This window comes from Manihot esculenta, chromosome 3, assembly GCF_001659605.2.
Source record: "Manihot esculenta cultivar AM560-2 chromosome 3, M.esculenta_v8, whole genome shotgun sequence".
NCBI classification, from domain to species: domain Eukaryota; kingdom Viridiplantae; phylum Streptophyta; class Magnoliopsida; order Malpighiales; family Euphorbiaceae; genus Manihot; species Manihot esculenta.
Genome location: NC_035163.2, coordinates 15,464,568 through 15,482,260, shown reverse-complemented (window position 1 = coordinate 15,482,260; position 17,693 = coordinate 15,464,568). Strand labels below are relative to the sequence as shown.

General features: G+C 34.1%; 1 protein-coding gene across 2 annotated transcripts in view; it reads right to left on the bottom strand.

Annotated features, from left to right (window-relative positions):
- Positions 1–17,437, bottom strand: part of LOC110611200 (mannosyl-oligosaccharide 1,2-alpha-mannosidase MNS1) — a 29,466-nt gene extending 12,029 nt beyond the window's left edge. Inside the window, exons 1-9 of one of the 2 annotated variants that reach the window (XM_021751376.2) lie at positions 16,936–17,437; positions 9,980–10,027; positions 7,967–8,152; positions 7,771–7,883; positions 7,205–7,270; positions 6,887–7,058; positions 2,566–2,655; positions 1,776–1,900; positions 1,579–1,644 (exon numbers count right to left, since the gene is read on the bottom strand). In XM_021751376.2, the coding sequence (XP_021607068.1) occupies positions 1,579–1,644; positions 1,776–1,900; positions 2,566–2,655; positions 6,887–7,058; positions 7,205–7,270; positions 7,771–7,883; positions 7,967–8,152; positions 9,980–10,027; positions 16,936–17,094 (1,025 nt within the window). In that variant the 5' untranslated portion in view covers positions 17,095–17,437. The remainder of the gene's footprint in view (positions 1–1,578; positions 1,645–1,775; positions 1,901–2,565; positions 2,656–6,886; positions 7,059–7,204; positions 7,271–7,770; positions 7,884–7,966; positions 8,153–9,979; positions 10,028–16,935) is intronic. The other variant, XM_021751374.2, reaches the window with a different exon arrangement.
- Between the last annotated feature and the right edge of the window lie 256 nt (positions 17,438–17,693).

The following is a 17,693-nucleotide window of genomic DNA, read 5'->3' as shown; positions in this document are numbered from 1 at the left end:
TTCAGCTCCTGCTAGATTTATCCCCTAAGCATTCCTACTTTATTTAGACTTCCTATTTAGCTTGTTCATTCAAATTTAGTTTTTAAAGTCTTCTGTTTTATTCGGGAGTTATTTGTAATCTTATTTTAGTTAAGATTAGTTTTCGATATAGTCTTCCTAATTTATAAAGTTCTATCCCTATCTTAATTAGGGGAATTAAAACTCTATAAATACCCTTTATTAGCTTGTAATTCAGTAGCTTCTATTAAAAAAAATTACAGCAGACTTTTTCTCCCAAACTATACTCTCCCTCTCACGTGTGTGTGAGAGATCTACTTAGCTATGCTGCAGCATCAAGAGTTTTGTGATAGTCAAGGGTATGTACTGAAATCAAAGAATAAATAAAAATTATGTTAGGTCTATTTATCTAAACTATAAACAGTAGATTCGAACAATATTATGGCAAATATTTGAGAATTTGAAGTTAATTGATCTACAGGTTATTTGACTTGCAGTTGAACTATTAATTTGATGGATCGAAAATCAAATTTCAAATTTGTATAAGACTGAAAATTATATATATTTATACATGAAAAACCTTAAACTTCAGACGCACCCCAAGACATTGCACTCACATTTAAGGTTTCATTTCAAATGTGGCACTATTATAAAAAAACTTAAAAGTGCCACTCCTATCAGCAACAAAGATCGGAAAAGGGAAAAAAATTCTTGAATCTTTCATATATTTTCTAAAACTGTTTTATAAAATACAGCTACTAATTTCAGGAATTGGTAAAGTTGAAATTCAGAGAACAAACAAATAAAGGTAACTAATACCATCCCTTAACCTTTATAGATGATTTTTAAATCCTAGACTTCACATTCTTATAATCTCTCCCCTAAATTTTGTAACCATTGGACCATTGCAAGAATTCACTAAATTTTGTTCCTATAATTTATATTAACCCGGCTTTATTTGACAAAATTGACTCAGAGTTCTATTACCCATATATATACAAAAATGGTTGCTAGAATTCACTAAATTTTGTTCCTATAATTTTTATGAACCTGGCTTTATTTGACAAAATTGACTCAGGGTTCTATTACCCATATATAGATATACAAGTATGGCCTACATAAATAGTTGTGTACTATGTCAAGAATAATAAGAAGAAATTTTAGAAGTCATCGTTTAACATTAGCTCACATAGCAAAAGTTATTGGCAATATAACTTGAACCCATAAGCTTTTTCACACAGAACTATCATTAGGCACCTGATTTAAAAGTTTCAGGAAGAGACGAGTAAGAATTCTAATAGACAGGGACATCTTCAACTATAACAGTTATGAAAGCTTATAGACATTACTACTGAATACTGATAAGGTTTCAACCCAAATACAAAATTAAAAAATTAGGCAGCTAACTTTTTCCCCAAGAAAATCTTATTATTACATAAATGCTTCTGTCAAAGAAATCAATACAAAACTTTTGTCGGTTGCAATCAATAGGTTATGGATGAGCCCACACATATCAACAAATTTTTACGAGTAACGTGAACAAGGGAAAACATAAATGGACACAACGATGGATGTTCTCACCTATAATGTCTCACAGTTGAAGTTTTGTTCCCCTGAATCCAAACTTTGAGCAAATATTCATAAAAGCTGCAATTGCATTACAAGTTAACTGCAACAATTTTATTGGATTCCATCTAATCAAGATGGTACCATTACAAATTAACTCTGAGGGCACAATAACACGTGAATTATTCTATAAATCTTCGAATGACTAGTACCTGTCACCCATGGCACCAAAAGTTATGGTAGAGTATGATCCGGTTCCCTTATCAGGATTAATATAGATTGGAAGCAAACCATCATCAGGAAAGGTCTTATTAAGCTCTAATATAACCTTCTCCGCCTGAAACATCAACTCTCAAGCCATTAATTAGTTGACAGTAAATTGTCTTTTAATGTTTCTTTTGTTCAAAAGAGTAACATTGAAGAAGCTACTCTCTCATAATTATCAAAGACGCATCTTAGGCATGCCTCAAGCTCAAGGCTCACCACATTTTAATCCTAATCCCTTAAATGCCTAGGCGCATCCCTTATTTTAGGGGCAAGGCTCTAGGAAAGCACACCATTATTTCCATTGATATATGTACATATAAATCTTTGACTTGAGATTTGCTATCTACTAGAAACCAATATTGATGGCTAAGAAGTTTTTAGACTTAGCATACTGGTGATAACTAGTCACTTTCAATTTCTCTTCCCAGGCGTTGTTTTCAATACTCTTATTATCTTTCTCATCTTAACTGCTTATTGGTTTCTTGGTTACCTAAAATTGCTCTTCTATTAAATTTCATTCTTGCCCCTTACTTTATTCAAGTGCACGCCTTGCACCTAGGCCCCAGAACCTCTTTCCATCTTAGTGCTCCTTGAGCACTTAATAACTATGCTTGCTCTATACATAAAAATAAAATAAATGATAAATAACTTTGCAGCATGTCACATATTGCATTAGCAATTTTAAGAAAATAATGACAAGTATCAAATGGAAAAATACACAAGAGACAAAGATACCTTCAGCTGATATTTTGGGTCTCCAGTCCTTTGAGAAAGAGCAATAAATTCTAACTGTTCTGTTCCAGAATCTGCAAGTATACTGTCACCCTAGAACCAAGAACAAAAACTAGTATAACTGAATGTCCATGAACATGCTAACAACTAGTGAATATTTGAGCTAACTTAAAACATCACTCAAGTCAGACGACAAAGCTGCCACAAGGTGATAATAACATTTGGAAAATGACATAATAAAAGTACTGCCATGACATCACTTTTTTTCTTTTTCAATTTATTTTTTTAACTCATTTTGCACCATACTTCTTGCTCCAAAAGTACAATACTATCCACCCTATTGTTAAAACTTAAAGGCTGTATCACGCCAGCATTGTCATTGCACTTTTCACTTGCCTTTACATGTGTGTATCTACCTGATTTGTTTGCCCACAATTTTATGTTTAGTAGGTATAGAAAGTAAAATTGGAGGTATTTGAAATGAAAGGAAAATATTGCCTTTCTTGTAAATCTTTCTAGTTGGGCTTATTCCTCTTGTATAAATATGGATGTTTGCTCCATAAAATTACTTAGAAATATAAGTAACAAATTATCTAACAGGATTCTTTATGGTATCAGAGCCTTACCATCATCAATTGGCTTATAGTTTATAAAACACATACTAGAGACTTAGGGTTTATCTAGGTCAGGCTTATGGGCGACATTAGCAAGGAAGTTGGTTGTCATCACTCACTCTAGGAGGAAGCAAGCGTTTTTTTCAGCCCATCCCCGGCGTTGCACCTCCATCCAGTCACATGCATGGCGTCACACGTGGCGTCACAAGTTTCAGCGCCTTTTCCACGCACTAGAGCATGTAACCTCTTTCGGTAGCCTTTTCCGATGGCAACCCTTTTCAGCAGCCTTTTCCGACGGCAACCCTTTTCGGCAGCCTTGTCTTCCCATCACACCTCCGACCAGCCTATTCCCATCACCTTATTCACTTTTCATATCTTGGGTTAATTTCAGCAGTAACTTTTTTTTGCGTGCTTTAAGATGGTTGAAGGCAAGAAAGTTGCTATTGGAGGTAATGTTAGTGCTTCTGACAATCCCACAACTGCCCTTTCCAATCCTTTGTCCTAGTCAAGATTAGGTATTGCCTCTCTTGCTAATCATAATACTTATGAGTGGATTATAGACTCCAGAGCAAATAAACATGTGGCAGACTCTTTCAAAATTTTTCTTACCTACTCTCCTTGTCTAACACAAGATCATATTCGAATTGCGGATGGCTCCTATACTCCCATATAGGCCATAAGTTCTGTTAATTGTACTCCGAATATCACTCTCTCCTTTGTTCTTCATGTGCTTGGCTTTCCTGTTAATTTATTATCTCTCAGTGCTCTCACTATTTCTCTCAATTATAAAGTTTAATTCTTTCGCACTCATTGTATCTTTCAGAATCTACTAATTAGGAAGAGGAATGGCACTGATAGGCTGCAAGATTGCTTAAGATGTTTTGGCTGATAATCCAGGTGTTGGTGCAAATCAAGCTTTTCTAAGTATGAATAAAAATGTCAATAAGGAAACAATCAAGTGGTACAGGAGGTTAGGGCATCCATCCTTTTTTGTTTTAGAGATTATATCCCAAATTGTTTAAGCAAATTGAGTTTGACTACTCATGTCGTGATGCTTGTGAATTTGCTAAACACACAAGGAACTCTTATCCTTTAAGTAATAATAGAAGCATTGTTCCTTTTACACTACTCACTCTGATGTATGGGGTCCCACATAACATGCTTCTTTAACTGGTTATAGATAGTTTGTTGCCTTTATAGACCGTTGTACCAAATTAACTTGAATCTATTTGATGAAAATAAAAAATGAAGTATTTTCTTGCTTTAAGTTTTTTGACAAAATGATTTGTACACACTTTGATGCTAAAGTTGAGATTCCGAGAATAGAGAAAGGGTTCTAGACTTGAGATCAAACTAGTTGTGTTTACATTAATGCACAGGATGGGGTTGCGGAAAGGAAAAATAGACACTTATTAAAAGTTGCTAGATCTCTCATGTTCATCATGAATCTACCAAAACCATACGGGGGAAATGTTGTTCTTTCAGCTACCTATTTGATTAATTGGATGCCTCTAAAAGCCCTTGACTATAAGAGTCCTTTAGAAGTTCTACAAGGTAAAACCTTCTACACTATTCCTCCAAAGGCTTTTGATTATGTTTGCTTTGTTCATACAAAGAATGTTGGAAAACTGAAACCTATAGCACTTAAATGTGTGTTTGTTGGATATTCTCCAACTTAAAAGGGATACAAGTCACCCTCCTTCTGAAAAGTATTTTGTCAGTATGAATATCACTTTCAAGTAACATAAATCATATTTTCCTCCAAATCCATCACCTCTTCAAGGAGAGAATGAGAAAAGGAAGAGGTGATTCTTGGTTCCATACTACTTGAGTGATCTTCAGAGGGAGGATGCTAATAACAGCCATGGGGAGAAAGAGAGTCAAGCTCAGAGGGAGGATCATGGTTTTAAATTGCAGTCGCAGCCGTAAGTAATGAAAACAGACCTGTAACGGCTGTAATGTAACAATAACGGCCTAGCACTACGCAAATTTTTCAAAAAAATTTGTAAAGTTCATAAATGAAATGATATTGATTAATGATCTTCATGAGTCTCACATGCAGGTTGTTTTTTGCATTTTGTGATATTTGAAATCTGTTCTAGGAAAAGATCTCATACTCTGCAAACATAGTCACCTCCAACCAGAAGCTTTTACAAATGCAGATTAAGCTGGATCTCTAGATGGTAGGAGGTCAACGTATAGTCATTGTACATTTGTGGGTGGTATTCTTGTCACATGGAGTAGTAAACAGCAAAGTGTAAATATTCGATCAAGTGCAAAAGCCAAATATAGAGTTACGTCTCTAGCGTTTGTAAGCTTTTGTGGTTACAAAAATTGTTGGAAAACGATAAATTACTCTTGTACCGTGACAATAAAGCCACCATCAATATATCTCACAATCTAGTACATGACAGAACCAAGCATACAAACACTTTACTTAAAGAAAAACTAACAGGTGGCAAAGATTAGTTTATGTAACTTCAGAAAAACAGCCAGCTGATGTGTTCATTAAAGAGCTTAACGACAGAACCTACCACGACCTAATTTGCAAGTTAAGCATTTGTGATATCTATGTATCAACTTTAAGAGTTATAGACATATTTGATTCTTTATATTAACAGATTCAGATTTGATTTTCTGTGATTGTGTAGGGATTAATTGTAGAGATTTTTTATTTGTTGCCTTTCTATAAATCTTCCAAGTTAAGCTTATTCCTCTTGCATAAATTGGGATGTTAGCCTGTAAAATTAGGGAGAAATATAAGTTAAAAATTCTCTCAAAAAATTATTCAGAAAAGATAATGTTTGATCAATGAGATAGGCGACAACTGAATGCAAGGTTAAATAGTTGCCCATGCTTGGAGGTTTTATGCAACGGAAAGAATTTTAAGCATTAATGATAGAATATTCAATCTTAAAAATACTTCAATGTTAAGGGAGGGATAACTCTTATAACCTCAATTTTTTACGAAATGACTAAGAGCATATTTTGGTTAAACTGTTAGATATAACTTATAGCTGATAACTAATAACTTATATTGTAAAAGATATAAAAATAAACTCAAAGTGAAATTGGGAGAGATGTAAAAGGAGAAGATAAAACAAAGAAAAAAAACAAGAAAGAAGAAGACTCGTTTTATTTAGACAGGTGAATTCTAGACCATCAATAGGGGGAAATAATGAAAAAGTTTTTAAAAATCTTAGATATTTCCAAAGATGTTGCAATAAATCAAGTGTAGCAGAGGACAAAGATCCATATAACCAACCCGAAGTCTCTAACCAATTAGACATTATAGGTTTAATTAGTCGTTGAGTTCAATATAATTAAAAGTAAATCTAATAACAGCGAATGGACAACAAATATTATAAGCAAAATTATTATAATGATAATCTTATTTAAACATATTCTTTCTTCCAAAAATAAGATGGCCACATTAATTTTCATCAATATTTCGGCATTAAAAAAACACAATATAACATAAATTCAGAGTAACATCACATCATAAGTCAAATTCCTAGGACAGTGATTGCAAAAGTGAATAACATTTTATGAACTCTCTGCACCTTAAAATAAAGATAGAGGGAAAAATAATAAATATGAAAAATGAAAAAAAAAAATGAAAAGATACAACACAGAGATAATATATCTCCACCGAAACAGCAATATTTACACAGAAGAAGAAGAAGGAAATAAATAAATAAACTACTTACACCAGTCCATCCAGGGTTATGTGCATTTCCATGGGCCAAGTTAATGATGTTATAAGGGATCCCAGTACTCGTATTCCATGCAGGTAGTAATCTATCTGCAATGTCTTTGGCCTTTTCCAAGAAAACTTTATCTGATGAAAGATCATAAGCACTAAGTAGTCCACCTACAACTCTGTATTTAAATTTAGAAAGGCGGGTCATGTCAGCAAAACTTTATGTTTCTTATCCTACACTCATCAAAGCACCATCAAAATATGCCACAGATTATGATTACTGGATAAAATTAAACAAACTACATATTAAACCTGACACTGCAACCTTATGGTTGTCTCAAAGACGCTGGCATCATAATCCTTATTGAAGTCCAATGAGTTTGCCACCCACCTACAAAGAATGGCAATTACATCAAAAGGATTCACACTGCAAATACTAACCAAAAAGGCATTGTCTTCCATTAGCAAATTATGTGTTATGTACATGCATGTGCAGGAGCAACTATCAAGTATAATGGCAGACTTCCAGATCTAGTAAAAAAAGGTTTACAAAATATCCATTTCATGCTCTAGTTCCCTTTCTTACAACAAACATTTCAACGAGATTATAAATGGCCTTTTTGTCTACATGTACATATGAGTGCACACTTTATTAACACATTAGGACTTGAAACATACTATCATCTTATATTTCTCTGTTTCCTCTAGTAAAGCACATGGCTTCAACCAAATAACAAAACAGAAATTTGTTCCAAGACAAAGCAGTTTGACTCCAAATTGTAAAATCTCTTACACAATGCGAATCAATCAACTAATTATTTTCATTACAGAATATAATAACATAAACTAAAATGTGAAAAATTGACATGAAAGATGGAAGTTTAAACTTACTCTCTAGCTCTTTGAAACTGCTCATCAAAACCCATTATAAATAATGTGTCAAGAGCGTCAATTAGAGTTGCTCCAAGACCACCAAAGCTATCAACACCATTCTTTGTCTGTGGCTGATATTCAAAGAATCGATAAAATTAGCGGGGTGATTATGTAGCTTCCAATTTAAAGTCAATCATTTATGATAAATAAATACCTGAAGCTCATCATGGCCCCATGCATACTTTTCATATGAACTCCATGCATGAAGCATAGCTTCTTTTACTTTCTCCCTTCGCTCAATGTCAATAGGATCATCATGGATAGCCTTTTGGGAATACTTGCTAGATTTACTTGTAATCGACTTGATTGAATCTCCATGAACATTCTTCAACTCTTCTAGCTAAGAGAGAAAGAGAACGAGACCGAGAAAGAATATAGATGTTAGCCTTGTTGTAAGTTAACATCTGCATTAGTACATGAAAATTTGTTTTCTTTTTAACTAAGGAGCTTCTTTGAAGCCGCCTTCTTTCTTTACCAATAGATGATGTATAAAGGATAAAGATGCTAAATTAATAGAAAAAATATGAAAATGTGGACCTAATCAAATTAATCCTCTCCCCTAAATCAAATGCTTCCTCCACAGTTCCACTTCTCGAATATAGGATATCATGCCCTTTCATTTTTTACATTTATCACCAAGGTAGTCAAAGGTGAAAGACACACTCAAGGTTATACATAATTTTATTGCCTAAGGAAGTACAAAGAAAAAGATGCCTAAAAAACATGAGAGCAATTTTAAAAGACATTCAATTTATGTGTTCTTAGTAAAATTTAGGTTGATGTAGAATAAAATAGAGAGGAGCATAGAGATAGAAAAAAAAAAAAGATATCATTATGAAATAGAAAACATAGGTAAAAACAGTATTCGCATGCTAATAAATGGGGATATAGTAGATGGAAGCAACTAAAAAAGGAGGAAAAGGTAAAAGAAATAGTTTCAAAAAATATCCTTTTTCTATGGTAATATATTACACATCTAAAAAAGGGATCATAGTTGAAAGAATTATAGTTTACCTCCAAACTTTTGCTCCCTTTAGGAATTACAGTTTATGTTTGAAAGCATTTTTGCTTCCTTTTTTTAACTTAAAAAACTCTAGGTGGCTAGGTCAAGAGTATCCCAATAGAAGAAATGAGTTAACTGAAAGGTCTCTTAACTTTGAGACTTCCTATATCATAAAACTTCCTGTCTAATAAAATTATTAAACCCAAAATTGACTAGTATACTCTTGTTTAAATTATTTTTTTGAAGCAGAAGGAAATTTCCTGCCCATTTTTTAAGAGCCTTAGATATTTGTGCATCTCGTAAGAGGCACTGGCTCAAACAAAAGCCAAAGCACCGCCTGATTTGTCCAAAGGGACTAAGGAGTCAGGCAGTCAGGCTGAAGTGTTTTCTCACTGCGCCTGGGCAAGCGCCTGAATGCCTTTGATTATACTATTTATCAGCCAGTGTTGGGTCTAGATAAATGGTAAGAAATAGGCCCATGGCGCCCATCCCACTGTAGTATAGACAATAAAGAGCTCAATAGACATCAACTTCAAAAACTTAAAAATATTACCTAAAAGTAAATGGTTATTTGGAACATTATTGACTATGTTCTAGTCTTTATTCAGTCTCACAAGCATATGGTTATTTCAGTAAATTATTTGTAGGTTTAGTATCTTTTGGATTCAAAGGCCGGATGGATGGATGGATTTCTAGCCTTCATTTTCACTTTTATTTTATTCAGAGTGCATGTAGGAAACATCAAGCTTTTTAGTTTTCATTTTAGGATAGATCTTTAAAGGATTAGGAATATGACTAGTTCTAAGGATGCAATGGCTTTAAGTTTTAGGATTTCTTTGAGTTTAACTTCTTTGATAAATACACATGCCTCAAAGCCTAGAAGAATAAACCTCAAATAAAGAATATTGCCACAACCATCTGCAAATAAAAGATGTTTTACTCTTCCTTACTATGCAACATAAGGCAAGCTCAAAATTACCTACAACTTCATCAACATGAATGTAAGGTAAGTTGATGTTATATCACAAAATTTGGACATCAAAAAATGGTTAAATTACCTATGACCATTCTCCTTGCACCATAAATAAATAAACAAAAGGAAAAGAAATACCAAAAATCTAATAAGACCAAGAGGAACATGAAAATTAGCCCTCAACCCCTTACCGTTGCTTTTAATTGATTTACTTCTTCACTTAGCTTGGAAAGCTCCACCTGCAAATATGGACTAAATTTTGTTATGCATAGGCATCTAAAGAACAAAACATTCACATGAATAGCACATAAGAAAATGACATTGGTCACAAATATTTACTTTCAATAAATATTTTTGCTATTTGCTATTTGCATATTAGGAGAGACATCAATTGTTCAAAATTTATTAGCAAGCAATATTAACTAATAACTACATCAATGAACTGATCGATGTATTGATCCATGTTCCATTAGGGTTTATGGGCCTCATAAGTAAGCTTATTATTAGTACATGACAAATTAATAAATACTTCCCTGCCCTCTAGTGAACACAAAGTTATTCCTAGTAAACTAAGGATATTAAAGGAACAGATGTGCTCTAACCTAGTTAATGCACATCCACCTTACATCAAGATGTATCAAAAGTAGAGTTTGGCCTACTTTTATTTGATCTTATGAACTTCAAAGCAACCTCTTCAACAGCAAAGGTCATGAAAGGAAAACTATATCCAGAGAAAAAAAAAGTATTAAAGAGTACAGATATGATAGAAACAGTAAATACGGGTATAGCTCTAGTTAGTCTATTCGTAACATGTATCCTAATTTTAATGTACTTTGAGGTGAAAATTGGGGTTGCTCCCTAACAAAACTGGAATAAAGTTGAGCCAAAGATCCTGATTCAAGATAAATTCATAAGGAAATGGGATTTCTCTAGGATCCACCATAACAATTTATATTGCAAGTTACTCAAAGAGATTAAAGGTCCTAATATATTTGAAGAACTTTTATCTTTCATATATTCAATTGAAGCTATGAACTCAAGGAAAGTTTTCTGTAATGTCAAGGCTCTTCTTGGTTGAGATTGAGGTTCATAATCAAAGAAAGTGATAAATTAAAAGCTCCAAGTAAGGGGGTGAATTCATTTGGGTGGCCTTGGGGGGCCGTCCCCCACGTACAAATTGGGGTGCGCACTAAGCAGAAATCGGATTTTACCTAAAATCCAAACCAATTTAATTTTGTTTCAGTTACTATTTTTTAAGAAATTGATTTTTCTTAATTTTGTTTCAGTTACCTACCAGCTTAGATGTTGTGTGATTGAACAATTTGAGATAAATAGAACAATCTTCAACTCTTTGTTTACTTTAATTTTTATGATTTGTGATGTATCATTTGTGGCATTTAATTTTTAGGCATGATTTGTGAACTCCAAAATTTAAATAATTAGTTTTTATGATTTGAGATTTATGTATTTGTGGGTTTTGTTGTGTGATTAGATTATTAGAACTTTCTGCAATTTCTATTTTCTAATGAGTATCTCTCTAGCCTTTTGGGTTGCATAGCAATTTGTGAGACATCGGCATATTTTAGCTTGAACCAAATGAACCAAAATTTTTTGGGCCCAATTCAATTTTATGATGTTATTCAACTTGAACTTGACATTAACTCTGAATCCAATTGGGAAGACTGCATTATTGAAGAGGTAAAAAAATTATGAGTATGTTAAGTTTGGATGCCATCACAATCCAAGTTGATGCTAAAATTTTTTAAAAGGACAACCACTATGGAGATGAATACGTGTACATTGATCCTTTTCTTGTGTATGGTCGCTAATTCGACAAACCATTTTGAGAAGGGAGGAGATATTACGTGCACAAGGAAGTAATATTTTTCAACAAATTAAAGACTCCAAAGATAAGAGATTAAAAATTTTATATATATTTTTGCTGGCTTATTTGTTGATCCTAACTAAATCTAGGGATAAGATTTGATTTGATTTGATTTGAATCCTTAATTATCTCTGTAATTATTATTTGATTATTTGCTTCCTGTTTAGATATAATTCTTTGTGTATAAATAGTCATATAGACCAATTGTAAAGATTAAGAGTGAAATATAACAATTCTCTAAATTTTTTCAAAATTCTTCATGGTATCAAAGATTTTTCCTGATTTTAGGGTTTAAATTCAATTTTTTCCTCTTTAGGGTTTCAAAACCCAAGATCTACCTTTTTTGGTACTAACCCATCTAGGAGTCTTTTCTCCTCTCACCGCTGGCGCCAGGACTGTCACCGGCCGATCGCCCAACTCCGACGCTGGAAAAGCTCAGCGCATGACCCATCACGTCTCGGTGCGTGACCAATTGCCTGACACTACTTTGCTGCTCCGATCACTCCAGCGAAAATTCCGACCATCTTTCCGGCCTTCCCAATGCCGCTACCCGGTCTTTTGGTAAATCAATTGGCTCTCTTGTGTGTACAACCTTAGGTATCCCATATTCTTTCACGGTTCATAAATCTTTACCATGGCATAAGGTAAAAGGGTCTCGATTCCTAACTCTGATTACTCGTCCTCCGGTGCCACATCTAATTTTGTAAAGTCAGGTCATGCTTCCTCTCTTAATAATGTTCCATGGATTATCGATTCTGGTGCGAATAGACACATGACAGGCTCTTCTAAAAGCTTTCTCAATTATTTTCCTTCTGTAACCAAAGATAGTGTCAAAATTGCTGATGGCTCTTTTACTCCCATATCCGAAACACGTTTTGTTATTTGCACATCCAACATTAAATTATCATCTGTCCTTCATGTTCCCCACTTTCCTGTCAACCTTTTATTTGTCAGTGCTATCACCAATGCCCTTAATTGTAAAATTAAATTTTTTCCTGATCATTGTGTTATTCAGGATCTTCGCACAGGAAAGAGGATTGACAATGGTAGGCTACATGATGGCTTATATATGTTGGAAGGTGATCCAGGTTCTTCGATATTTCAAGCCTATTTTAGAGAAAATAAGGATGTCAATTAGGAAATAATACAGTGGTATAAACGGTTAGGGCATCCATCATTTTTAGCCTTAGAAAAATTTTATCCTAATTTATTCGCTAGAACTCAATTTGATTCTCTATTTTGTAATGCTTGTGAGTATGCTAAACACACTAGAACATCTTATCCTTTGAGTCATAATAAAAGTTAAATTCCTTTTGTGACTATTCATTCTGATGTTTGGGGGCCTACTCAAACTGTCTCCTTGTCTGGTAATCGATGGTTTGCCACCTTTATTGATTGTTGCACTCGAATGACTTGGGTCTATTTGATTAAAGCTAAAAGTGATGTCTTTTCTTGTTTTCAACCCTTTCATAAAATGATTTGTACTCAATTTAATACTAAGGTGAAAATTTTGAGAACTGACAATGGAAGAGAATACATGGATAGTACATTTTCTGCTTATTTGGAGAGTAATGGAATAGTACACCAGACTAGTTGTCCTTATACTAGTGCTCAAAATGGTGTTGCTTAGAGGAAAAATAGGCATTTATTGAAGGTAGCTAGATCTCTTATGTTCATCATGAATCTACCAAAGCATATTGGAGAGATGCAATCCTTACATCTGCTTATCTTATCAATAGAATGCCTCTCAAGACCCTTGACTTTATGAGTCCTTTGGCGGTTCTACAAGGGAAAAATTCATATGTTGTTCCACCAAAAATATTTGAGTGTGTTTGCTTTGTCCATACTAGGTCGACAGGGAAATTGGATCCCAAGGCCCTTAAATATGTGTTTGTTGGGTATTCTCCAACACAGAAAGGATACAAGTGTTATCACCCTCCCTCTGGGAAATACTTAGTCAGTATGGATGTTACCTTCCGAGAAACTGAACCCTACTTCAGTACCACCCACTCACCTCTGCAAGAGGAGAATAATGAGCAAAAAGAGGTGATCCCGAATTCTGTGATTCTAAATGATATGATTCAACTAGAAAGTTTGAGTTCTAGTAGACAGGGGGAGATATCCAATCAGGGAGAGAGAATTGGTCGTTTGGACAAGCCAAATTTGAGAAGGAAAGAAAAGGGGGTCTTGACAAGCGCCTTGCCTGGCACCTCTCTCTCTCTCTCTCTCTCTCTCTCACAGGCGAGCGCCTCTGCTTCTGTTTTTATTTTTTTTTTTTGGAAAGATAAGGGGGTTTTGACGCCAGGCGATGCCTTGCCTATTTGTTGCATGGCACCTCTCTCTCTAAGGCAAGCGCCTCATAGAGAGGTGCCTCGCCTGGCGCCTTTGGACGCCTTTAACAACACTGTTTCCTATTTCAACTATAATTTCTTTTGTTTTCCTATTTTAACTTAAATTTATTTTATTTTCCTATTATATTCCAATTAGGATTCAGAGATTGTTTTGCTATAAATAGCCTTTTTTTACATAAGAAAAAGGAAGTTGATATTTTCTCAATAGTGACTTTTTTATTAGTTGAACACAGGTTCTTCTTTTATCCAATGCAAAGATGGATTAATTTTTTATACCTCTATGATTAAAAACTTATCAAGACTCAACCTTGTGACATTCTAATATGGAATTTATCGCTCCATAAACTTTATTTCTAGTCACAATGCTTAATCAGGATTTAGGATTGCGGTAGAATAACTTTTGAAAATTATCATTGCCTCATTTATCGTCAAGGATTTTTAATTACAAAGTTGATCCTGGATTGCATATCAGTTTCTTTCAATTTCAAAGGATTCCTGACTTTTCTTCTTCCAATAAAAAAAGTGATTTAAATATTATTAAAATTTAAAACCACTTGCTCTTGGAGTTCCAACATGACTTCTTCCTCCTCCTCTTCTTCTTCTTTCTTCTCCTTCTTCTTCTTCTTCCTTCTTCTTCTTCTTCTTCTTCTTCTCTGCTTCTCTTCTTTTCTTTTTTTTTTCTTTTCGCTTTAGAAAGAAAATGGCATTTTGGCGCTAGGCGACGTCTCGCCTGCCTAGCGCCCGGTGCCTCTCTCTCTAAGGCGAGCGCCTCAAAAAGAGGCGCCTCACTTGGCACCTTTGGACGCCTTTAACAACACTAGTTTCATTCAAACTGGGGATGAAGGTTATGGCTTTTCGGTTTTTAAGAATGTTATTAGATGTTATGAAGTCCAAAGTCTATTTAGAGAGGTTTTTGTTTGAGGTGGGGAGACTATGACTGGGCAAGCTTGATGTGTGCCATTTGTATTTCACTCATTTGGGTGACAGAAAAAGAGGGATGAGTGGAGATGAGAGTGAGAGGGAGATAACCATGTTAGATTTTGGATGGTGAAGTAGAAGATGAGACGAGAGAAAAGGGAGAGGAGAAGAGGAGAGACATAAAGTAAATAAAGAGGAAATAAGAAATTAACATAGATTATTTTTTTATGAACTTCAATTGAATAATTAATAAAATATGCCAAAAGCATTTCCACATCAACATAGGGCATGAGATTATAACTCTTTATTAATTTATTGTGCATAAAATAGAAGAACAATAGATTTTATATTACAAGGTACAAACTAAAATTCAGGGGTAATAATGTTCATAAGTAACAAGTTGAAGATAAAAATCACCCATCAACTTTCATATGGCCCATTGGTAGACTAGTGGGGATATAGTACAATATTGTTAGCATAACATGGCTCTACTATGGTGGGTTCTTGTAATTTTGGGTTCCTCCAACTCCTGGCATAAAAAGAAAACCCTACTCCCGTGTTTGTATTGAGACAGATTCTATGGTTTTCGTTCAAGCGATTAACTGCATAATGCTTAATAGTTCATATATTTTGGTAGCTTGATTTTGGATGTATAAGCTTTTCTATTATTTGAAGTTAATAAACCAGACTGCTCATGTTTTGGCAAGAGTATCTTTTTGTGTCTAGCATGGATGAGTAAATTGCCAGCACCATTCTTGATTGATATTACTTCCCTTTGATTCTAGTAGTAGCTAATATTCAGTTGTTTGTTTCCAAAAAAATAGAATTAATTCAAAACCGCATAAAAGTTCAAGGATTATATGTTGGGGTTAGCTCAAGGCTGAACAAGCCTCATATTATGTAACCATTTTCAATACAAAGCCCCTGTTTTCAATTTTTTCATCATTGTTACATTCTAGTATCTTTTAATACAGTAATGTGACAAGTAATTGTAATGAGTTTGTAGAGATATATTTGCCAATTCAAGCGTTGTCATCCTAGGGTCACATCATGCCTGTTGCATGTCATTGCATACTATGTTTAGATGGAAAGATTAAAAATATGAGATTTGGATATTTAGTTTAAATTACTTTTTTTAAAGTTAGCTCATGCTTTAATTTATTAGATTCATGGAAGTAGTTAAAAACTTATTTCCAATGGATTTGAACATGATACTTTTCTTGTAAGTATTTCAAATCCATACTCAAATAAGGATTTTTTCCGCATTCATTGTTAAATTTAGGTCAGCCTACCTCACCTAGTTAAGCTCAAGATGAGTGTTTAAGACCCTTATAAGAGAAGAGGCACGTTACCCCATTCCAGTTAGCTCAAGCCCAATATTAGTGAGAAGGCAAGGCTCTGATACCATATTAAATTTAGCCCAAGTCTAACTCTTCCAAAAGCTAGGGAAAGGGAATGAGTGCCTAAGAGCCTCATAAGAGGCACAATACTCCTATCCCAAACAATTCAACATTCATGAACCTAATCTACCACATAAAACTCATGCATTATCAAATGCAAACCTCTCCACCCAAATGCAAAGTTAAAATATTCCTAGTATGGTACATTTTAATAGAAAATGAAAATTCAAGCCAAGAGCATTATTTGTAACACAACGTAGAAAGTTGGTTCCAATTTCAAGTTTCTTTGCTACCTTTAGTTAAATTATGTTGCTACGTCATTGGATCTAACCTTAATCACAACCTCTCCTAGCAATTTAAATAGAAGCTGAGTGCCTAATACCTTTTGCTGCTTCAAAGATAAAACGAGAAACAGAAACCAGCACTATTGTGTCCATAAACCACGTTTAAAATTAATTGAAAAAAAAAAAAACCTTCGAGCATCTGCACTCAATTTAAAACTAAATTCTTGAATTTCTTCTCCTTTCCGCCACTTTCTCGCCAACCAAACACGGCATAATCAGATAACAACACAATAGAGAGAAAAGAATTACCTCGTGTTCTCTAACGAGAGTCTGGCGATCCCACACAAGCAAACTGGCACAAACAAAGGCAACGAGAAGGAACGCCAAGCGTTTGGGCCTCTTGAGGTAATAGGAAGGATTACAATACCTCCATTTGCTTGACGATGAAGAAGATCTGCTCCTTCCCATTATGATCTCTCAAATACGAAGTATGTGATCGTTATGGAAGATTAGACACCGATCCAACAGTAATTGAATTACAAGAGCAGAAACGTTCGGAATGATGTCTCCAGAGAGAAACGGGAATTGAGGCGAGGAAAGAATTTAGAAAGAAAAGCTTTAGCTAATAGCCTCAGAATGGAGCGGAGATTGTAGGACTCTTGGCGCAACTGGCAATTTCTATTTTGTGGGTTGAAATTTTACCATTCAAATATACCGATGTAGCATCACACGTTTAAATTGCTTTAGAGATCAGAAAAACGAGACGGTGACGTTGGATGAATTAGTAAAGCTATTAAAATTTTCAGGGTTGTTCAACTGAGTCTTGTGATTCAACTAGTGCTAAGATTTTACATTACTATTATATAAGTTATATTAAATTATTTTATAAAATAATATTTTTTATAAAAATTCACCAGCAAAATGTTTCCTATTTAGATTTTAAACTTGAAATCGTTGGGAAAATAAATCATAACATCTTGTTTTATCTGAAATTTAAAATAAGATATTTTATTTTATATATTAATTAAATATATGATTTATCATATGTAAATAAAGAAAATAACTGA